This window comes from Psammomys obesus, unplaced genomic scaffold (assembly GCF_907164565.1).
Source record: "Psammomys obesus unplaced genomic scaffold, mPsaObe1.curated_primary_1811, whole genome shotgun sequence".
In the NCBI taxonomy this organism is placed as follows: Eukaryota; Metazoa; Chordata; class Mammalia; order Rodentia; family Muridae; genus Psammomys; species Psammomys obesus.
The window spans coordinates 5,009,395-5,032,982 of NW_026595981.1; the positions used below are offsets into that span (position 1 = coordinate 5,009,395).

The 23,588-nt window shown below is 48.2% G+C and overlaps 1 protein-coding gene and 1 long non-coding RNA gene across 8 annotated transcripts in view; one reads left to right on the forward strand and one right to left on the reverse strand.

Moving 5' to 3' along the window:
• Positions 1–1,037: 1,037 nt before the first annotated feature.
• LOC129686331 (uncharacterized) lies at positions 1,038–23,112 on the reverse strand. 3 transcript variants are annotated; one of them, XR_008721597.1, is made up of 4 exons: positions 23,035–23,112; positions 20,653–20,749; positions 5,613–5,677; positions 1,038–1,310 (listed from the first exon to the last, which is right to left on the reverse strand). It is a non-coding gene; the product is annotated as an uncharacterized LOC129686331 (long non-coding RNA). The 3 variants fall into 3 exon arrangements; XR_008721596.1 differs by lacking the exon at positions 23,035–23,112 and adding an exon at positions 22,380–22,438; XR_008721595.1 differs by lacking the exon at positions 23,035–23,112 and adding an exon at positions 21,621–21,735.
• Positions 22,314–23,588, forward strand: part of Nf1 (neurofibromin 1) — a 236,566-nt gene continuing 235,291 nt past the window's right edge. For all 5 annotated transcript variants that reach the window (XM_055620212.1, XM_055620216.1, XM_055620214.1 and 2 more), the window contains exon 1: positions 22,314–22,522. In XM_055620212.1, coding sequence (XP_055476187.1) covers positions 22,463–22,522 — 60 coding nt within the window. In that variant the 5' untranslated portion in view covers positions 22,314–22,462. The remainder of the gene's footprint in view (positions 22,523–23,588) is intronic.

Consider the following 23,588-nt stretch of genomic DNA (forward strand, 5'->3'; position numbering starts at 1 on the left):
ACAAGAAGAAGAGGAAACTAAAACAGTTGCTATGATGGTAGAGGAGTCACCAATGAACTGGCCTAGGACCTTTTGCTGTTCCTAAATAGAAATCATTAATAAGCAAGAAACAGCTCCTTAGTGTTAGCCATTCTGGGTCCTTGGAAACCAAGACTTATGGGTTGGGCTGACAAACTCAGAAGCTTATCGCTCCAAGCCTTGATGACTAGAGACTTGTGGCCTAGCCAGAAACATACAACTCTAGGAACTCAAGCGGAACTCTTGCCGCTTCTGGGTTCCAATTGCCAATGGCCTTGTACTTGGCAGTTAGGGAAATCGTTGGTTTTAGCCGGCGGTTAGAAACAGCTGCAGACAGCAGCAACTGGTGCCAGCTGGTGTTACAGTGTCTAAGCCTAAAGTGTCAGGACCTTTGATGTCTGCAGGAGCTAGAGCTGCAGCAAGCCCTGAGTGCTGGGACCTCAGCCTTCAGCGTTTGCCAGCTCGCGGGGGCTTGCAGCTCTTGGGGGCTATTCCAGCCGATGGAACTGCCCTCTGCTCTCTTCAGGTCTTAGCTCTTTGCCTTCTCCATTCTTCTTCCATCTCTTGTCACCTCTGTCCTCTTGCTCTCTGGAACTCCCCCACTGCTCTCTTTCCAGTGCTTCTGTGGCCCCACCATCTGTTTTTATTATCAGCTCGGGCCTGTCTGCCGGGTGCAGCAGCCCAGAGGCCGAGGTGGGTGGATCTCCATGAGCGGCACCCGCCTGGTCTATGTAGTGAGTTGCAGGCCAGTCAAGGCTGCGTAGTGAGACCCTGTCTCACAAAACCAAAAAATAAAATAAAGAGCAGGCAAAGAGACCAAGCAGGAAAGGGCTATTTTATACTGGAACTAGGGACTAATGTACTCTCTGGGAGCAATACAGGAGACCGTCACCTGGCTAACTCAAGAAGGTGATATGACCAGCCTGATTTTATCGCAAGGAGTGCTGGGTACGGCATGTAGGTAGAGGGTTGCGTTTGCATCAGTTAGCACACAGAAACAGTGCCACCAAACACTGGCTTCTTCATGATTTTATTTCTATTCATTCTTTTTTATTTCAATCACTGCACGCTTGCCGAGTGACTGGCCAGATGCTCCCATACCATCTGAAGTGAGCTTCAGGGTCATCTAAAGCTCACTGGAGTTTGTTTTATCTTGGGCGTGCAGTTTGTCTTGAGTCATTGTGACTGGAGCAAGGCCTCCTGGAGAAGTCCTGTCTTCTGCTGCCATAGACCTTGGTCCTCATAGCTGGAGTATACTCAAGAGTGGTCATGAAGTATCCAAAACAGCCAGGCTGCGGGAAGACAACCTGATCAGTTTCCGGGGTGCAGGCTGGCTCTGTTCCCCACTCTGAGCTACTAGACAGAAGAAAAAGACCTGCCATTCAAAGGCCAGAACGGCTTGCTCCCTGCTCGCCCATTCATAGAGCAGAACACAAAGGTACTTACAATAAACACACTTAAAGAGGGTCTGGAGGGTTGGCTCAATGGCCAAGAGCATTGGTTGCTCTTGCAGAGGACCAAGGTTTAATTCCCAGCATCCACAGGGCAGCTCCCAAGTAGAGGATCTGATATCCTTTCCTGGCTTCTGTGGGTACCAGGCATGCAAATGATGTACATACCTACATACATGCAAATCACCCATATACATAAGTTATAATAATAGTACTTTTAACAAATCTTAAAGACAGCTGGGTGCAGTGTCGTATGCCTTTAATCCCAGCACTTGGGAGGCAAAGGCAGGCAGATCTGAGTTCGAGGCCAACCTGGTCTACAAAGGGAGTTCCAGGCCATCCAAGGCTACTCAGGGAAACCTGGCTCAAAAAAACAAAACAAAAAGCCTTAAAGACAGCCCAACACAACACTACCACCCTTACAGACACTTAACTATGTTTATGAGAGCTTATCTGTTGCCCTAGAGCCTCACGTTGCAGCCCCGTCTGTTAGAATTTTTAGCACAAAGCACTAGAGATACCCCTTTCTGTGTCTGTTGGCTTTCTTGATTTCATGTTCTCCCTTCTTCATGTAACCTTGCATTGAACCCCACAGACCAAGGAAACCGGAGCTGTTTGTTGCTGTCTGTGATGGAGCGGATAAACTTTAGTCCTCAGAACCTGTAAGCACTACCTTATATTGCAAAAATCACACTTGGGAGAAGTGTGGAGGTAACCAGTTAAGCTCAATGGGACATAAGGTTTCTTTCCAGAGAGACAGGAGGAACAGAGGCAGGACGGGGAGACATGATCATGGGAATTAGAGGGTGGGGATGAAGGCAGGGAATACTGCCAGCCCTGAGAAGGTAGGCGGCAAGAAAGTGGGCCCTCCCCAAAACTTCTAGAAAGAATCGATCCTGGAGACCCTGAGCTACATCTCAGTGAAACTGATTTAGGAATTTCACCTCTGAAAGTGCAGTACAGCGCTGTATATGTGTACTGTTCTGAGTCACTAACTTTGTGGCTGTCTGGTACAGCAGCAACAGGAGACTAACGTGCTACTTGACTAAACCATAAGCCCACCATTTGTGTGCTTCCTTCTAAAAGACAGAAAATAAGAACACTGAACACTTGACAGTGATTCCTATTAACTTAGCATTGAGGGAACTTCCCAGATCTGCTTTAAAGAGGTCCTTACCTCTGGCCAGAAGGATCTAAGGTTAAAAAAAAAAAAAAAAAAGGAAATGACAGGAGAGTTGTTAGAAGTCTTTGCAGGGAGAAATAACTAGAAAATATGATTTAAAAACAGCTGTGGCTGTGCATAATGGTGCATGCCTTTAATCCCAGCACTCCAGAGGCAGAGGCAGAGGCAGAGGCAGGTGGATCTCTGTGAGTCTGAGGCCAGCCTGGTATACAAAGTGAGTCCAGAACAGTCAAGGCTATACAGAGAAACCCTGTCTCAAAAAACCAAACCACACATGGGGGCTGGAGAGATGGCTCAGAGGTTAAGAGCACTGAATGTTCTTCCAAAGGTCCTGAGTTCAATTCCCAGCAACCACATGGTGGCTCACAACTATCTATAATGTGATCTGGTGCCCTCTTCTTGCCTGCAGGCACAAATGCAGGCAGAATACTGTATAAATAATAAGTGAATAAATCTCTAAGAAAAAAGAAAAGGAACCCCCCCAGACACACACACACACCACAAAACCTAGAGCTTAATGAGGTTTTTTTTCTTCTTAGGATTTAATTTTAATTTTTTTGAGTCAGAGTCCCGCTGTGCAATGAACACAAACAGTCTCTTCGGAGGCAGGATTCATTGAGCAGTGTAATTAGGGGGAACAAAGGTTATTTAAACCTTTGGGAAGTGGGTAGAGGCTTTTGGGTGAGTGTACACCACTGGCCGGGCTAAGATGCTGGGAATGCCTTCTTTGCTTGAAGAGGAATTCCAGGTGCTTGCCGGATGAGACGGCAGAGGTGGGGGTTGTAAGGTTACCTGGCCAGGACACCCCGGCCCAGCACAGGGAGGGAATGGTCCTACTCCTGCCCTATTCCTGCTGGTGTCAAGATGAGATTTTCGGGGTTTGGACACACCTCCATCTCACTCCTGCTTCAGGCTGGCTCCCTCAGTTTCAGAGCTCCCCAGCCCCATAATATACTCTTATGCTGAGTATCTCTTGTTTTACTTAGATGTAATTTTCAGTGGTTTGTAGACTAACACACTAGCTAAGCACCCTACCCCTGAGCAACAACTCCAGTCCGTGTTTGTTTTCTTTTTTAAAAAATTTTATTTTATGTGTATGGGTGTTTGCTTGCATGTATGTAAGTGTACCATGTATGTCAGAAGAGGGAATTGAATTCCCAAGAGCTGAAGTTACAGACAGTTGTGAGCCACCAGGGAACCAACCCTGGGGCCTCTGCAAGAGCTGTCACTTTTGTTTTGTTTTTTTAATTTGAAAATATTTTTCTTTTTTTATTTTTATAAATTACACTTTATTCACTTTGTATCCCCCCCCATAAGCCCTTCCTTCCTCCCCTCCCTTGAAAATATTTTTAATTTTTATTTTATGTGTACGGATGTTTCATCTGAATTTCTGTCTGAACCACCTGCTTGCCCGGTGCCTGCAGAGGTCGGAAGAGGGTGCTGGATTCCTAGAACTGTAGTTACAGAGGGTTTCGTCCTACCCTGCGGGCTCTGGGAACCAAACAAATGTTAAGCCTTGCAAACCCTGGTCCCCCGCAACAGCAACAAACGCTCTTAACCGCTACGCGGTCGCTCCGGTCCCCTGGTTTTCCTTTCTGTTTTTAACACATGCCTGAAGGGATCTACTGAAGGAAGCCCTGTTGCTACAATGAGAAGGGTTATTCTGATAATCCCAGGATTGGTCGTTTCGGCAGCAGCACTGACGACGGGCTTCAGGGCCGTGACTTTCAACAGTGAAGGATTACAGCCTCCGAGTTCCCAGGATCCCCGGCAGCGCCTGCAGAATCGGCTAAGCTTGTGCACAGCACATTGTCGTGGAAGCCCCGCAGCTCACCAGCTGGCATCCACGTGCTGGGTTAGGCCACGAGAACTTCTCAACTACCGCGGTGGTTACAGGAAGGCAGCTCCCGCTGCCCGCGGCTGCCACTCCACGCTCTGCGCAGGCTGGGATACACGTAGCACCTGCTTACGGGCAACTTCCGGCACAGTGGGCTTCGGACGGGGTCAGGGTGGGTGCTGTACGGATCTGCATGTGGAGTGTGCCGTGAGATTGATTGGTGTGTTGACGCCCCGCTAAACACTTCCTGTGCTGTACGGCACTTAACTAGGCAGGGACTCTTTGTGCCCTCAAATTAAAAATGAAGACCTACAGGGCGTGGGGACTCACGCCTGTAATCCCAGCGCTCAGGAGGCAGAGGCAGGCGGGTCTCTGCGAGTTTGAGGCCAGCCTGGTCAACAAAATCCAGACCAACCACGGCTACACACGGAGAAACCATTTCTAAAAAAAAAAACCTAAAAAAGGGACTGGAAAGGTGGCTCAGCAGCTAAGAGCACTGGCTGCTCTTCCAGGGGTTCAGAGTTCAAGTCCCAGCACAAGGTGAGATCTGGTGCCCTCTTTTGCTTGTCCACAGAGGGCAGAAAAGTGCTAAGGATCAGGGCGTCTTGACTTTAACCCTGAGCCATTCTGCGTAGCCCTGTGGTAAGCACTTTTATCCACTGAACCATCATCCCCCAGGCCCCCATTATTCATTTTCGGTCCATCTGAAGGTCTAATTCCTAGAAGATTCTGTCAAAACTTTGGGACTTTGACACTTTTTTTTAATGAAAATTTTTTTTTCGTTCTGTTTTAGATTTATTTATTATTTATACTCTGCCTGCACGTACACCTGCACGCCAGAAGAGGGCATCAGATCTCACTATAGATGGCTGTGAGCCACCATGTGGTTGCTGGGAATTGAACTCAGGACCTCTGGAAGAGCAGCCAGTGCTCTTAACCTCTGAGCTATCTCTCCAGACCCTTTGCTTTTAACCAGAAAAAGAAATGAGATATTGTGAACATGGATGGCAAAGAGGGTTCGTCTGACCAGCCCTACGTTATATTACCTTTTGTGTACAATACAAGGTGACCTGCCCCAAGGAGAATGTGCACCCAATGGAAAAAGTCAACTGGGAAGTGTTACCTTTGAAGAGAATGGAAAGAGGATTACACTTCTCTATCCAGTCCAGTCTCTCTGGGATGCTCTATCTGAAGGGGGAAAAAATAAATAAAAAAAACTGTAAAGAGCAAATCCTAACTGTAGGCAAAACCTGAATGAATTTCCTCTCTTTCTTCATTTCTAAGCAGAGCCAGCCAGACAAGACAGGGCCTGTAGCATCACACAGCAGTCCAGCTGTGTTTTCAGCCTGACCGCCAAGGGCCAAGTGTAATTAACATACCAAGGTGTGGATTATTTCCCCTCCGCAGAGGCCAGCCATGCGGCGTCCTGCTGTGGTTGGGAATGGAGGACTCACAGCAGCGCCCTCCCCCTCCCCCCTCCCAAAGCACTTGGGAGGCATCGAGGACAAAAACTTCACCGTTCCCAAACTCCGACGTTCCGCAGCGGGTGGAACCTACTGGGTTCTCGCTGGAAGGAGCATCTGATTCAGCGTCCTCCCACCTCTTGTTTCTAAATTAGAATCCCAAACCCAGATCCACTGTAGTCATGCTTTAATTTCATTCGGAACTTGTGTCATCCTGTTGAGTTGGGGCCCAGAGGAAATTCCATCCTGGCCTGGTCTGGTTTCCTTTGAGCTAAGGCATTTTCTTGTTTGCATGCAGAACATTATGTTTTGAAGTGTAATTTGGAAATCACTGCTGGTGTTTACTAAGTATTAAATGAGATATGAACTTACTCATTCATCCATTCGTTTGTTCGTTCCTTCAGTTAGTTACAGTTTTGCTCTGCAGCCTGGCTTCAAACTCCTAGGCTCAAGTCATCCTCCTGCTTCAACTTCTTGGTAGCTGAGATGACAGGCGCACACCGCGAGGCCCAGTTTATGGCATGTTTCTGGTTTTGTTTTGAGGCTGGACCTTATCTAGATCCCAGGCTGGCCTCAGACTCCCTCGGCAGCAAATGGTGACCTTGAACTTCTGATCCTCCTGCCTCTCAGAAGTGTGAGAGTACAGGGGTGGGCCGCTCTGCTTGGCTTGTGTGCTCCTGGTGACTGAGCAGTCTACCAGTTAGGGAGTGTACCCAGCCTCGAGCTGGGAGGATGAGCAGACTTTTTAACTCTAACTCTTAGTTTTGTGTGCTAGTAAAACAACAACAACAAAACCATAGTGCTAGGGGTGGCAGGATGGTCCAGTAGCTTGTACTGCCAAGCTTGACAACCTGGGGTTGATCTCTAGGACCCGGTTTTAAAGTCTGCTCATTTGCCTAGTGGTTGGCAGTGGTGGTCCAGGTATTTCCATTTCATGGCAGCCATCTTTGCTGTGAGGGCTCTGTGCTGGGACTTGCAATGATCATGTTCTGAAAACACTCTGGGTTCTTAGGCCTTCAGGCCATGTTCTTTTCCTCCTGGGTCACAGGTCTGAGCTACCTCTACTTTTTGGTACCAGGTAATAGGTTTTCTCTGCCGGTGAAATGAGCCAGTTCAAGTCAGATTAAAGCATAAAGGCAGGTTTGTTGGGTGTAGCTCAGGCAGGTTCATTGGTCCCAAGGAATGAGGAGGCAGAGGAAGTCGCCATGGGGAGGTAGACAGAAGGGAAAGGGGAGAGAAAGAGAGAAAGAACAGAGAGGGGGACCAAAATTTCTGGCACATATAGGGAAGAGCTTTTCGGAAAGAGGAAGCCCAGCCCCTGGGCTGGAAAGTTGAGCATAGAGTGCAGGATTGAGGGATTCTGGGAGAATCTGGAGGCCAGGTCCACTTTGGTGTGTTAAATATGTACCTCAGCCACTTGTCTGGGGTCTGAAATCCAACACTGGGGATGGCTTGACACAGGCTAGGCTCTCACTTTTTCTCTGGGCTTCTTGTCTCTAGATCTGTGAGTTAACTACTTTCTGATCCAGTCACCTCTCTCTTCTCACTGGGTTTTCTTTTTCCTGGGTCTGTGACTACCTGGAACACAGTTTCTTCTTTTATTCCATGCTTACCCCATCCTACTGTTTAGGGGTAGCTGGGTGAGAAAAGCAGAGAACTCCCTTTCAGATACCCAAGGTCAGGCCAGGGAGCTGGCTCAGTGGGTTCAGTTATTTGTGGACAAATATGGTGATCTGAGATAGAGTCCCCAGGATTCACACGGTGGGAGGAGAGATCTAGACCCCTGTGAATTGCCCTCGGTCCACCGGCACTGTCTGTTCATGCCCCACCCACCCCGTAAAATAAATAAATAACATGTAATAAACTTCGAAAAAAAATTTCCACATTTTTTTCTACCAGTGGCCCTAACAAGAAATCCATTTCATGGACAGTCCCTGAAAAAAGTGCTTTCCTCACTAATAAACATTATTCTGAGGGATTTATACTTCATAACTCAACTCGTGGATTCCTCAGAAGCGCCCTAAGAGCTGTCATTGTCCCTGTTATTCAGATGAGGGAACCCAGGCACACAAAAGTTTCATAATCTGACAGAGTCCCTTGGCTAAAGAGGAACAGATTTCCTATTCAAAACCAGGACTGTCTAAGGGCAGTGGTCAGCCCCCAAGCCACAGAATACTAGGCAGTGCAAAGAGGGTGATGAAAGATGAGATTTGCAAGCTAGGTGCGGTGGCGCACGCCTGTGATCCCAGCACTCGGGAGGCAGAGGCAGGTGGGTCTCTGTGAGTTTGAGGCCAGCCTGGTCTACAGGGTGAGTTCCAGGACAGCCAAACCTACACAGAGAAACCAACCCTGTCTCAAAAAACCAAAAACCAACCAACCAACCAACAAACCAACCAAACAAACACACAAAGAAAAGACAAAAAGAAAAGGATGAGAATTGCAGATGGAAAATTAGGACTTGATCATTTCACATACTATGTAGCCTATGCTGATTTTGAACATGTCACAGTCTAGCTACTGGGGGATTGCAGATGTGTATGTCACCATTTTCAGCTGGCAAGGAGTCATTCATGGGGCTGGAGAGATGGCTCAGCAGTTAAGAACACTTGCTGCTCTTCCAGAGGTCCTGAGTTCAATTCCCAGCACCTACATGGTGGCTCACAGCCAACTGTGATGGAATCTGATTTCCTCTTCCGGTGTGCATGAAAACAGAGAGTTCATATACATAAATTAAATTAAAAAAATTTAAAAAAAAGGAAGTCATTCATTTTTTTTTTTTTTTTTTGAAAACAGGAAGTCTCAGATTGTAGCCCCTGGCTGACCCAGAATTCACTTTGTAGACCTGGTTGGCTTCAATTTCACAAAGGTCCAGCTGCTTCTGCCTCCCAAGTGCTGGGATTAAAGGTGTGTGCCACCATGCCCAGACCATTAAAAAATATTTTTAACTTTTTGTTGTTGTTATTTGAAGCAAGATTACTCTGTGTAGCCCTGGCTGTCTTGGAGCTTGCCATGTAAACAAGGCTGGCCATGAACTCTCAGAGATCGATCTGCTTCTGCCTCCCAAGTGCTGGGATTAAAGGTATTTACCACCATGCCCAGCTTATTTTTTAAAAATGTGTTTGTTTATGCTACATGTGTGCAGGTACCTGTGGAGGCCAGAGGAGGGCACCCTAGCTGGATTTAAGGTGGTAGTGACCTGCCTCATCTGGGCACTGAGAACCTAACTCTGGTCCAATGCAGGAACGGCAAGCACTCTAATTTTTTTTTTTTTTTTTGTAATTTTAATTTATGTGTATGAGTGTTTTGCATCATGTATGTACATGTACCTGGTGCCTGAGGAGGCCAGAAAAGGACAACAAAATTAGTCTTGTGAGCAGCCATGTGGGTGCTGGAAGAGCAGTTGAGCTCTTAAATCAGGGCGCCATCTCTCCAGTCCCCAAGCCTTAGGGCATGCAAACCGCAGCCACATTTTCTCTGTGGCTTGAGCTGCTGTATCACTTTTTGTTGTTGTTGTTGATTTGCTATTCTGCTATCCACAGTTTTTTAAAAACTTTTTTAAATTTATTTTTTGGGCAATGGCTTTATGACAGCTCTGGTTCTTAGAGAGAGCCATCCTACAGGTGCTCTATGAGCTCCTCCTCCCAGATCTTTATCACTTTACACAGGCTTGCACCTGAGTCTTTGGTATTCTCCCCTGGGGCTGCTAGAGTAGGACTTTTCCCCTCCAGCAGAGTCTGCAAGTGCCTGGGAGTTTTTGTTTTTGTTTTTTTTTTTCTTTTCTTTTTATGTTTTTTTTTTTTTTTTTTTTGAGACAGGGTTTCTCTGTGTAGAGTTGGCTGTCCTGGACTCGCTTGGTAGACCAGGCTGGCACAGAGATCCACCTGCTTCTTCCTTGAATAGTGCTAGGATTACAGGTGTACGCCACCTCGTCCAGCTGGGCGAGATTTTTATCCTAGGGTCTCCTGCTGGGGGCCTGGCTGGGTCCTTGTTTCTGCTTGTCCAGCGTCTACCTTTTTTTCTTTCCTTTTTCTTATCTTTTTTCTTTTCTCCCTGTCCCTCTCCTTTGTGTGTATGTGTGGATATGTTTCTGTGGCTTTGTGCAAATGAAGGTCAGAGGTCAGCATCGCTGAATACCTAAGCCTTTGAAGCAGGGTTTCTCACTGAACCTGGAGATCATTGATTCAGCTAAACTGTCTAGCCAGCAAGCACTTCCCTTTGCCCCTAACAGATGTGCACCACACCAGGGTGATATTATTATTGTTGTTATTGCATTTAATTATTGTATGGGCTAATTTTTTTTTTAATGTGATCTTGACACAGACGAGTCACTTGGGAATCAGAAACCTCAACAGAGAAAATGCCCTCACTAACTTGGGCCTGTGTGCATTTTCTTGAGTGGTGATTGATGTGGGAAGGGCCTAGCTTGCTGTGGGCAGGGTCACCCCTTGGCTGGTGGTTTGAGGTGCTATGAGAAAGCAGTTGAACAAGACATGAGGAACAAGCCAGTAAGCGTCACTGCTCCAGGGCTTCTGTTTCCTTCCTTCGGTTCCTGCCTCCAGGTTCCTGTCCTGAGTTACTGGTTTGACTTCCCTGGATGAGGGACTACGACATGTAAAATGAAATAAATCCTTTCCTCCCCAACTTGCTGCTGGTCATGGTGGGTTTTGTTTGTTTGTTTTTAATTTTTTTCAAGACAGGGTTTCTTTCTGTAGCCTTGGACTCACTTTGTAGACCAGGCTAGTCTGGAACTCAGAGATCCGTCTGCCTCTGCCTCCCCAAGTGCTGGGATTACAAGCGTGCACCACTGCTCCTGGCTTGGCCATAGTGTTTTATCACAGAAATATAAACTCCAACAAAGACATTTACCTATAAAAAAAGGCATGAAGCATGCCTGTAATCCCAGTACTCAGGAGGCAGAGGCAGATGGATCTCTGTGAGTTCCAGGCCAGCCTGGTCTACCAAGCAAGTCCAGGACAGCCAAGGCTACATAGAGAAACCCCGTCTCAGAAACAAACAAACAAAAACAAAACAAACCCCAGCAAGATAGTTACTTATTTATTTGTGGGCTCTCACAGGCAGCAGTGTGCACGTGGATGGCAGAGGGTAACTTTCAGGAGTTATTTCTCCCCTTCAACTACAGGTGCCCTCCCCTGCCATCTCTCTAGCCCTGTGCCAGTGTTTGGTTAGTTAGTTTGAAATTTATTTATTTTATGTATATGAGAGTTTTTCTCCTATGTGTACATGCGCACACCAGAAGAAGATGGCATAGGATTCCATTGCAGATAGCTGTAAGCTGCCATGTGGTTGCTGGGAATTGAACTTGGGACCTCTGGAAGAGCAGCCAGCATTCTCAACTGTGGATCCATTTATCTAGCTCCATGTGCCAGGGTTTTATGTAGAAGTGGAGTCACTTGCCAAACTTTCTGGCCATAGCACCCTCTCCCGAGAGGCATCCCTGGAGGACAGGTCAGCGAACACGCTTGGAGAGGCTCAGCTGCTTTGGGCAGAAGCGACAGTTCCCAGTGATCTGGAGTGAGCGTTAGCATTTCCCACAATATGGCTTCCTGCTGCCAAAAGGATCTCAGCCAGATGACCAAAGGAGAAACGTTCATGTGGCAATGCTGCAGAAGGACGCACACCCTCCTGGGAGGGCCTTTTTCACTAGCAACCCGCAGACACACTTGGTGTTTATTTATTATTATAAACCAAAATGTACAGAAGGTATCTGATTCACTCTCCATGCACAGCTATGCGACAAACATTTTTATTCTTTACTTAAAAGCTTATTTCTAATTATGTGTCTACGTGTTCTCGCGTGTGTGCGCCTGAGTGCAAGTGCCGAGGGAGGTGAGGCCCGAGGCATTGGGTTCCCTGAAGCTGTAGAAAGAGCCTTGAAACTAACAGCCTCTGGTCACAAGGAGCTTGTGTTAGGATGGGCAAGGGTCCCAGCGCAGCCCTCCTCCATGTGTGCAAATACTTCAACAGGTGGCAGCAGCAGCATTCAGGCGTGGGGAGGTCGAGGGTCAAGTGTTAGGTGCAGAGGAGAGAGTGACTTTTGAGTTTTCCTTTTATAAAGGCTCTCGCTATGTAGACCAAGGCGGCTCCACACTCAAAGGGATCTGCTTGCCTCTGTCTGCGCCACCCTGTCGAGACCCTAACCCCTTTGAGGCAGGGCCTTAATAAGCCCGCTGGCCTCAAACTTGCTGTGTGGCAGGGCTGAAGAGGTGGCTGAGAGAATTTGCTGCTCCCTCAGAGGATCTGAGTTCAGGTCCCAGCACCCACCTAGCGGCTCATCGGCATCTCTAAATCCAGACCCAGGGATCTGACAGCCTCTTCTGGTCTCCACAGGCTCTGTACTACTGAACATATGTGCACAGACATACATGTAGGCAGAACACCCATGCATCTAAAACAAAAATGAGCTTAAAATATAAACTATGTATCCAGGGTTGACCATGGACTCCCCATCTTCCTGACCTTGTCTCCTGAGAGCAGGGATCACAGGCATATACCACCCTGCCTGGTTTCACTTTCTTCTTCCTTCCCAGGTTGGTCTTGAACATGTGATCCTCCTGCTTACACTACTAATTCTTTCTACTTCACTACGCTGTGCAGGCTGACCCTACTAATTCTTTCTACTTCACTACGCTGTGCAGGCTGACCTGGAATCTGGGTTCAAGCCATTCTCCTGTCTTGGCCTCTAAGAAGTTAGAACCTCAGGTGTGCACCATACTGCCGTCAGCTCCATTGTTCTTATTTTGTAAAGAAAACGCTAAGGGTGAAAGAAGTTTAGGAAATGACGTATCAAGGTGCTCTGCATTATCTTGCTGATGGCAGCTCTGTGCTTCAAGCCAGATCTGCTCTGAGTGCAGGCCACGTACTTAATTCACCGTGTCGTATGCAGCTCCATGTCATGTGTGATATAAAACAAATAGCTGAATTTTAAACATATTCTTCAGAAGCCTACCATGTTTTTGGATGAAATTGGAAGAGAACAGAATGGTTTTGGGAGGCCAGGGATTACACAACACTAAATCCCCTTCCTATAAGTGAGAGTTTCATTTTAGAGTCTTAATGGGAGAGTCTGAACACTCCTGCTTCTGATTTCTGGCTTAGCTCATGGGATGCTTATAGCCAGAAAGATGCAAAGAGGGTCATAGAGCAAGGACATGGGAGACCTTGGGGGTGTCCATAGCAGATGACATGGGATAGTCTGGCAGTGGCTGTGGCTATGGGTGATGTTCCTGTAAGTCACCACTCTGGCAGGGTTTCCTGTTGACTCAGCTCTGATGGTTCCTGCTTGTTTCCTGGGATGAGCACCCCAGACTTTCCGCCCATACTGTGACCTCTAACATCCTTCTCATGTGCTCCCATTCTGTCTAGGTAAACTGCAGATGCTGAAACCAAGATCTTGACATTACAAAAAGATGCATGCGTTTGTGGCCAAAGATAAACCTGCATCTCCGACTCCTGAAGATGATTAAATATGTTTGCTTTTCTGAGACCCAAGCTAGGCCGTAGCTGTGGTTTCGCACCTGGGCAACACTCATCTTTTGTACGTAGGCTAGGAGCAATGAGTTCCAGTCTTTCAGCCAGACCTCCAGGGCTCTGCCCAGAATGGCTCCATCCCTGGCATTCCCCTCACTCTCTGCTGGACCCGCTCATAACTCCACCCATCCTGTCTGTTTCACAGCCATGTTTCATATGTTGTTACCCAAATATTCCTTGCCTCCCCCACAGCCTCCCAAGCCAGTTTCTTCTAATGCAAGGACACATGGCTTTCTACATCTTAGGCGATCCGTGAACAGGTCACAGGACTGCTTGCCCCTGTGCTGGTCTACGAAGAGGGCTGCTGCCCTGGCTTGCGCCTGCGGCCAGCTAGTCGTCCTGCTCCTCTGTCACACAACCCAGATTGTGTAAATGGAGCAGCTCACTCTGGTGAGTGTCATGGCACAGCTGGAAAAACTGAGAGCAGGGGAGGATTTGGTTTTCAGAGTCCTGAGGAAAATAGCAGAGTTGAGTCTCCACAGGACAAGGCTAGAGGTCTCTCCTATGGTGCGGCCTTGAGTTTCTCACTTGAGACTCTGTAAGAATTTTGGAGAAACTTCTGAGGTTGCTGGGAACTACAGGAAAGAATCCGTTCTGTTCCATCCTTTCTCCCTTCAGACTGGGCAAGGCAGCCACACCTGAGCAGCCAAGCCCTGTCTTTCTCCAGGGACGTGGGAGCCGTCAAGGGGGTCAGGCTCATCAGGGTCTGTGGCTGAGGGTCGATGGAGTCCCTGTACTTTTCCCCCTTTTCCCTTCATTGTGAGCGGCAGCAGACAGGACAACACTGCCATGCTGTGGGTGTGGCGTCTTGGAGCAATGAGAGCCCCTAAGAAGAAGCTGCCGTATCAGAGAGCTGGCTGCCTCCTCTCTTCCTCTGCCCATAGCCTCCACCCATGACTAAGTGGCTAACAAGAACAGGAGCCATCTCTGAGGAAGGAGCGCAGTCATGATGAGACAGTAGCTCCCGGGGCCTGATGCATATGTTTAAATCATTCCATACAGGAATACTCAGCACACTGCACACAGCAGAGCAAAGCTGCTCTCTATAGCAACCTGGAAGCAGAGACAGGGAACAGTTGGAGACTTGTTCTCTCTTAGCTTAGTACCCTAATAACCTGAAGACTTCCTACCTGGCCTCACATCTTAAAGGCTGCTTGGGGACAATCCTTTACCATGTGGACTTTTGGGAGACACCTGAGGCACGATTATAAAGCTGAGCAAGCTACATGGAAGGCTGAGGCAGGAGAGTGATTTGTGTCCAATGTCTGAGACCTGCTTGGAAGTATAACAAGGTCTCACCTCTTGAATTAAAACAAGGTTCAGCTACAGTACAACCCATGTAGCTGCAAAGGCATTCATGAAGAAATGAATGACATGGCTGGTGGTGGTACCAAGCTTGCAATCTCCACACTCAGGAAGGCAGAGGCAGGCAGATCTCTGTGAGTTCAAGGCCAGCCTGGTCTACAAAGCAAATCCAGGACAGCCAAGGCTACACCAAGAAACCCTGTCTTTAAAAAACCAAGACCAAAAAAAAAAAAAAAAAAGAAAGAAATGAATGATGCTTCACTGCAAGGAATATTTATGAAACTGTATCACTAAAGGCTGAAGAGAAAATGCCTCCCCCCAACCACTAGAATACCTTGAGGAAAGACGCCTTTTTCTTAGCTGTTTATAACTTCCCATTTTAATGCCTAGATCAGAACATTACACAGGCATGAGTCCACACAGTAGCTTTTGTTACCTGGGCATTGATAACAATTAGCCTGTAACTAATTGCTTCCAGCTGCTCTCCTTTGATTAATCAATCAAAACTAATTTATTATGGCATGCCTGTGGTTTGATATCTGTAGAGCTAGAGGCTTAGCAAGACTGAGATGAGGACGAGATGACTATGTGCTTAAAGGGTCAGGGGAGGGAGAACTGGAGTGGCTGAAGCAAGTGTGGAGGAGGGGAAGAGGTGGAAGTTAGGGGAAAGGGAAAAGAGAGAAATTCTTTCAGGCCTCGGTAAGAGGAGTGAAGGGGGGCTGGAGAGATGGCTCAGTGGTTAAGAGTACTGCCTGCTCTTCCAAAGCACCCAGGTTCAATTCCCAGCACCCACATGGCAGCTCACAACTGTCTATGCCCCCAATTCCAAGGGATCTGACACCTTCATACTAATGCACAGAAAATAAAATAAAATAAATTATTACAAAAAAAAAAAGAGGAGTGAAGGGCTGATAGTGTAGATTTCTGTCTTATTTCTCTTTGTATCCCTTCCTAGCGGTCCTGGATTTGTTTGCTTGCTTGCTTGTTCTGGCTCTGTTTGGACAAGGTCTTATTCTGTAGCCACATCTAGCCTGCAGCTCACAGTGTAGCCCAGGTTGACCTCAGACACCTGTCAGTGCTCCTGTTTCAGCCTCCGGAGTACCAGGCTGACTTAACCCAACGTTCTCACAGTGTCTTGTTACAACAGTGCTAATGAGAATTATGTAAGTATTTACAAGTGGTCCAAGCAGACCCTTGGCCTAGGCTTTACACCTAGACAAAGAACCGAGCCAGTGGGGGAGAGGTGAGTGGTGGGTGGTGTGTGCGCCACCACCAAAACAAACAAAACAACCCTAAACAACCAAATACCCTCCCAATCCCCAAACTCTAGTGTACCTCTTCCAGGTTACAATCCACCATAACTCTTCTCACGGTCATTTCTCTTTCCATTCCCGAGTTCCTCCTTTAGCGGATACTTAAGCCTCTCAGTCTTTGCAAGTCATAGCGCCCCCTGGTATTGGCAGGGCTTTCTACAGCTCTGAATCTGGATGTACATGCTTAGCAGAATGGAGGGTTTCCTTGTTCTATGCAACCTGAACTCCATATGTGGATGGTCCAGGGTCAGTATCACCGCCTGAGGAAAGATGAGGGCTCAGGCTTCTTTTAACTTTTCCTGGAGACTTTGGTTTCTTCGTAGGAAGGAGGATAGAAAGCAAATGATGAAAACTGCACTACATTTCTGGCAGGTTGGGTGCCCAGCAGAATCAGGTGCTAGGTCGGCGTTGTGAATAGGAGCCTCTGCTGCTCTGTCCCTGGTCTATCATTTCTGCCATTCCCTCAAGACAGCCATGTTTGTTTTTGAGATGGGGTTTCCCACACCACAGCTCAGCTTCACATTCCCTGCGTAATTAAGGATGACCCTGAATTCCTGATCTGCCTGCTTCCGCCTCCTGAGAACTGGGATTACAGGCTTGTACCATCATGTCTGGCAGCAGGCTAGTTTTGAGAATGTATGCTTTTGGTTGGCATGGACAGGAACAGGTTCAGAGCCCTCCACCTTATCTTTCCTGCTATGACAGCTTTTGTGCCACAGGCCAAAAGAAACGGAGGTGGCAATTCTACCAGCAACTAAATATGTCCACACTACTTCTACAGTCAGGGAGGACCAGTGGCCTCTTTGTTTCATTGACTTGCTGAAAATCCAGTCTTCTTGAGTTGTTGCATTCTAGAAATTGACCTGGATCAAGAAATGGGGAGAGAGATTGTTTGCTGGGGGCAGCCTTTCTCAGTCTTTCCCCCCTCTATCCCTGGGCTTTAAAAATATTTACTGGACCTGATTGGTTGCCCAGCTAAGTTTCTTCTGGTGTTCTATTAAGTTTGTGCACAGCTTACTGGGGGTCAGGCCCACTCTAACCCTGACATCTAAAACAATGGTACTTAATCTAGAAGTCTCTGATGCCTACTACTCCTAACTCTAATGCTGTCTGTCAGCAGCCCTGGTCTCCAGAAAAGAACCATAAGAAAATTCTCAGCAATGCAGCATCCCTGTCATCAGCTTATGAAAGGCGGCAGAACGCTGCTGGCTGCTGCCTGGGGAGGTACACTCTAGCAACCCACTTCATTGAGTCTCTCTCTGTGTGTCTTGTACTGAGCTCAAGCTGGTCTCATACTCACTATGCATTCCAGGCTCCAGCTCATGATCCTCCTGCCTGAGTGCCTGGATGCTGGCAATACCTGTGCATGCTTCCCTGTGTCTATTTCTCTCTTATTCTGTTGTTTTTTTCAGACAGCTCTGATTTTTCTGTTTTGCCAAGTACAGAGCCATCCCAGTAATCTATTAGCACTATTTCCTGGGGGCCTAACCAGGATGTAGACACCACAGTACAGGAATGTGCTTATATCAATAAACTCTGCTTTGTTTAGTATTATGTTTTCTCCTCCTCCCTCCTTTCCCAAAACAATCTGGGGACCTGATCCCATACTCTCCTAGCTTCTACACACACACACACACACCCCGGCTGGCTTTATCTCCTTTTATATACATATTGCCTTTCCTTCATTAGTGGTTCTAACATTTCCTTGAAAGGGTTATTTTGTGGTTTGACTTCAGTTGTGAGTCTGGTATATAGGTGAAAAGTATTGGTAGAGTCTGAGAAGGGCCCACTTTGTTCTGTAAGGTAGATACACTTATGGATGAGAGATGATGAGGCAAGAGCCTTTCATGCAGAGGACAGAGGCTTCTACAACACCAGAGCTCTCAAAAGGGCTTTTGCTTTTGTTTGTTTTTGAGACAGGGTTCCTCTGTGTAGCCCTGGCTGTCCTGGACTTGATTTGTAGACTAAGCTGGCCTAGAACTTACAGAGATCCTCCTGGCTCTGCTTCCCTGAGTGCCACCACGCCTGTCTGGCAAGGGATGTGGGGTTTTTAAGGTCTGTAAACGATAGAAAACGATGCCCTGTCACAGATTATCAGTGTCCCACTTTTCCCAACTGGTAGCCCAGACCTTGGCCTAGCAGCCTTGCCAGACTTGAAAATCATTGGAGTTCTACTGCTGTAATAATTAGGTCCTGGTCTTGTACTCAGCTTTTTATGCCTTCTCTCAAGGGGATGAGGAGACACTCCGACTTCTATCCTTAGCCTTTGGTAATTAATCACTCTAAGACTTCCATTGTCTTTCTCCACGGCATAGGTTTACTGCAGTCACAGTTACATAGTTTTATATGAATGGGTTGTTGTTCTGAGTCAGGGTCGCCCTAGCTCAGGTTGGTCTCGAACTCACCACTGTCCTGTTTTAATCTTCCAAGTGCTAGGGTTACAGGTATATACCCTATTCTTGTCCTTAAGCTACCATTTCCCTCAAAAAAAAAAAAAAAAAAAAAAGAAAAAAGAAAAAAGCCGGCTAGACTGCACCTATTGGTATGTCCTTCCATTGGTATCCTAGCCTTCTTTAAAAAAAGGTTTATTTTTATTCATGTGCATGTAAAGACCTACAAGGTTGTGGCTTCCTCACTGCCAGCTTGTCATAGGGTAACTTAGCTCCACTGTGTCAGACCCCCTTCATGGGACTTAGTGTCTTTGGGATCGGCATCACTGTAGTAACAGAGTGAGTGGGACTGAGGAGAAATAGAAGCTGAATTAAATGTAGTCACAGCAAAAGCTGCAGCCAATCAATTTCTTGGCAGCTTATGCCACCAGGGTACTGTGGAGTCAAGAGAGCCTTCAGAGTGGTCCCACCCTGAAGGCACGTCTAGTGTGTAAAGGCTCTCTTGGAAGTGCTGTGATGTGGCATGCAGAAGCTTGCCTTGGCTGAGGGCAATTCCTGGAGTGGTATTCAGCTGAGGGCTACTGGCCACTAACCCTCCTGGCAAACAAGTGTCTTCATTCAGAAGAGCCTGTGCTCTTTGGTATGCAGGGGTAGAGGGGTGGGGAAGGAATGTGCCAGTGGAACGGGGGAGAGGGTAGAATAGAGGAAATACCTTGAGACTTTGAACAAGATTCTTGAGGGAGATGGCTCAGTGGTTACGAGCACTGGCTGCTCTTCCAGAGGACTCTGGTTTGATTCCCAGCACCCACCTATTTTCTCACAACCATCGGTAACTCCAGTTCCAGGGATTCTGATGCCCTCTTCTGGCTCTCTCAAGCAGTGCACACACATGGTGCTTAGATGTCAATGCAGGCAAAACACTCATACAGACAAAAATGAAAAGACTCTTGAAAACTAATTTCCAGGTGTTTTTTTAATTTAACAAAGTGGGGAATAAATGAGGGAGATACATTTAAAACTGTATTGAACGTGTACATCATCACTAATACTACTCACCGTTGACTGTTTGGAAGAGGGGAAGTTAGGGTACAAACCGAATTCTACTCTACTCAGAAGTGCATGCCTTCCCCCAACTAGACTACAGCTAGGCCACTTGCTTCCCATAAGCTAGATTCAGACAGCTAACTTTGTTTGGCTGTCCAACATTGGAAAATGTGATTTAGCTGTCACAATGCAAAAAAGAGAAACACCCATACATAAGTTTGGATTTCTAGCTTCTCTTGATTGACTGGAAGTTCTAGCAACGTAAGGTCAACATTCCTTCATGATAGTAACTGTCTGCAGCTGAGTGATATTCATGCTTTAAACATGGGTGGGGGTGGGTAGGGATTCTCCTTAGTTAAGCAGGCTTTATCTTCACTGGTGATTAGATTCCTTATCATAGCACTATGCATTGTTTAATAAAGCTTACGGTGTAGAACAGGCGGATATATATTTAATACTGGTTTACAAGAACTGGCTGAGTTCATTAAAAAGGAGGCTGGGTGAAGAAGGCTGGACTTCCATTTGCAATGAGAGAGGATTGGTGTGCAGGGGAGGAAATAGCAGTTTGTACACGTGCACAGTAAAATGAATCAACCCACTCACTGGGGTTGGAGTAAAGAAAGAAGAATCAAAAAAGCCAGCACTTAAGGCTAGAGAGGAACGGAGACAATCGGGGAAGGAACCGGACAAGGAGAAGAAGGAGACAGAGGACTTTCAGCAATGGAATGCCAACGTTGGGAAGGGAACCCAAGGCTCAGCCACATCTAAGAGTTTCAAAGATGAAGACAAAACACCAGGGCAAAGAAGAGCTAGCCAAGGGTTTTCAGAGTATGAGAAAAGGAAAGGGAGGTTGAAGATGTTTAGCAGTGAATTAGACACGTTGGGATACTATTTGGGGCTATAGGCTATGACTAAGAGATTTTTCAGGAGTCCTGGATGTCGAAAGCACAGAAGGCTACTTAATATTCATTCATTTCTTTTCAGCACTGTCATCATTTCTGACATCATGTAAAGAAATTAGTCAGTATCCATGCTGCATCTTTCAAGAAGGGATCATAGAAACAGCCTATCTCCGTCCTTTTGGTGAAATGAAACCTTACCTTGAATATGCATTTTGGAAGATCACCAACCTGCCCAGGCTTGAAACTTCTCTTACGGATTTCACTTTGTACATGGGTTACTGGCTTCGTGGATTTTCTGTGGTGAAATGAAAATTGTGGTTTTGTTTCACCTTATCACCAGTGGGTATCTTTTTGTGTGGCTAATGGTTGATGACTCTAATGTGTGCTCGGAGTGTATACACATGTTTCTGAGACAAGGTCATACTACGGAGCAGTGGTTGGCCTGGAACTCATGAAGATTCGCCTGCCTCTAAAAAGGAGGAGCACCTAGATGCCCATCTGCAAACACATTTTAACACTGACCTAAGCAAAGTGCATTGAAGAACACTCATTTCAAAGACCAATGTTAGATAAAGAGCACCCTTTCCCCCCCCTGCTCCACTTTGTGGTTTCATTGTTGTAGCCCTGGTTGGCCTGGAAATCCCCATGCAGACTAGGCTAACCTTGAACAAACTACCTTTTGGATATAGCCTCTTTTTTAAGAGAGCACAGTCAATTCTGCCTAAGTCCTTGGAACTCTGACAGTGGACATTCGGAAGGCCCTTCTTTCTGGAGAGGTCGCCCTTCTCAATGGTCCTTAAAGCCAAACTATTCTGGCACCTATCAGCTCTGATCTTGGGTATATTTTGGAACCTCCAGTGCCCTGGTATTCATCAGTTAATGAGCCCTCCTGGAAAGGTTCGCTAAAAGGCTGAAACGAAACGATGAATGGGTATGCCAGGCCCTTTAAAGGCCTTTACAGTATAGTGAATTAGTATTCAGTCTTACATTATCAACCGTGCAAAAGTTTGATTAAATTGGCTGTCCTTCAGTTCAGTTAGAGGAATTTCGGTTTGGGGACTCGGGGAATCTCTTGAGAACTTGGATCGCCCTGGGTCTTGCTTTGGAATTTAAGAGACCTTAAAAAAAAATCACGGAATCCCTCTTGGCCTTTTTCTTTTACAAACCGTTTTCAGCAGCCTTCAGAAGCGCCATCGACTGCGTGGCAGTGTGCGCCTTCTATTTTTGAGTCCAGAAGGCAGAGAGGGACTGAACACAGCCTCTCGCGGAGATCCGCGGCGGAGATCCGCGAAGGGAGAGAAAGCCTAGCCTCAGGACACCCTAACTTCCAACCCCGGGAGCAATCCATGCCCGGAGGCCGGCGGGGGAAGGGCTGACGGAGGCGACGGTGGCGATGACAGCCGACGCTCCGGAGCCGGCTCAGACTCTCCGGCCAGAGCCCCGCGCCAGTCTAGGTGGGGAGACCGGCGGCGGCGAGGGACGCGCGCCTCCGGGCCCGGAGGAGTTAGGTGACGTCACCTCCAGGAGGACTCGCTTTTTCATTAATGAAACCGGCCGGCGCGGGCGCATGCGCAGCAGGCCCCTTCCCTCCCGCTTCCCCCTCCCCTTTCCCAGCCGCGCTCTCAATCTCGAGCTCGCTCGCTCTCCCTCTCCCCGGGCCCGTGGAAAGGATCCCACTTCCGGTGGGGTGTCATGGCGGCGTCTCGGACCGTGATGGCTGAGGGGAGACGGCGCTAGTGGGGAGAGCCACCCACAGGCGCCCTCCCCTCCCCGGGCTTCCCTCCCCACCCCCTCCCCCGGCGTCCTCGCCAACGCCCCCCTTCCCCCGTCCCCCTCCCGGCGGGCCGCGCGGGCGCCGGTCCCCACCCCCGTGGGAACGCTAGCTGCCCGCACTCCGCCGCCGCTCGGCTCGCCGCTGCCCTCACCTCAGCGCCGGCCGCCCGCCCTCCGGCGGGTCCCGGACGCCGGCCCACCCGGCCCTCCGCCGCCCCCGGGTCGCGGGGAGGACATGGCCGCACACAGGCCGGTGGAATGGGTCCAGGCCGTGGTCAGCCGCTTCGACGAGCAGGTAACGGGCCCGCGGCAGGCGGGAGCGGGTGGGGGTGGGGACGCGGTGGGTGAGGGGAGGAAGGAGCGGCCGCCTCGCGGGCCCCGCAGGCCGGGGAAGGGCCCGGGAGGTGGGACGCGAGGGGGCGGCCCGGGGATTCGGATGTTAACCATGGGCTCGCCTTCCCTCCTAAACCGGGGGGTGGGGCCTTGCCCGTGACCAGCCCTCCATCCCCTTTATCCCAGCCCTTCCGCTTGCTGTTGGGGAATGAGCGACCTGGGGGCTCGTTCAGGGGCGCTTCATCTGGATTTAATCGTTCTCCCTTACTCCCCCTTTTTGAAAGGAGGCAGGTCATACTAGTTAGGGGTTCCCTCTTTCCGTAACCCCACCCCACTCTCCTAACTGGGGATAACTGAAGGAACCCCCTGTCTATTTGTGTATGTATCCTTAGTAGGAGCGAGATAATGTCCCGCCCCACCCCCATTTTCTGTAGCTGCTAGGGGCAGGAGTAGGGAAAGCACAGGTTTTCTTACTTTTCTGCCCCGGGGCGTCAGCTTGCCTGGAGACTCCCGAGTGCACACACACTGAACATCGTTTTCATGTTCCCACCAGCGTCCCCGAGAGCCCAATGACACAAGGCTGCCCTTTACGTTGCTGTTTGCAGGGGAAACCGTGCGTCTGAAATGTTTCCCCCTTTTTTCCTTCCTTCCTTGATCTTTGCACACACACACACACACACACACACACGCACGCACGCATGCACGCCAGCCCCTGCTTGCCAAGAGTCCGAGAATGTGAATATTGGCTTTCTAAGTGTGACTGCCGGAGTAAGGGGAGAAGGGTGAAAGGAAGAGGAGGAAACGGGCATTTGAGCTACAGACTAGAGAGCAGAGACGGCTGGGATGTGGTCCTAGGGCTGATGATCCTGCTCCTGGTTTGTTGTTATTTTGACTTGTTTTTGCCTCTTCGCAAGAGAACTTTTCATTGAGAGTACTTGGGATAAGAGGGAAAAGTTTCTTAGTTTAGGAAGGTTACTTTTTATTCGCTGAGTTTTCCACTCGTAAAATTTTAAGGCTGATGAAGAGGT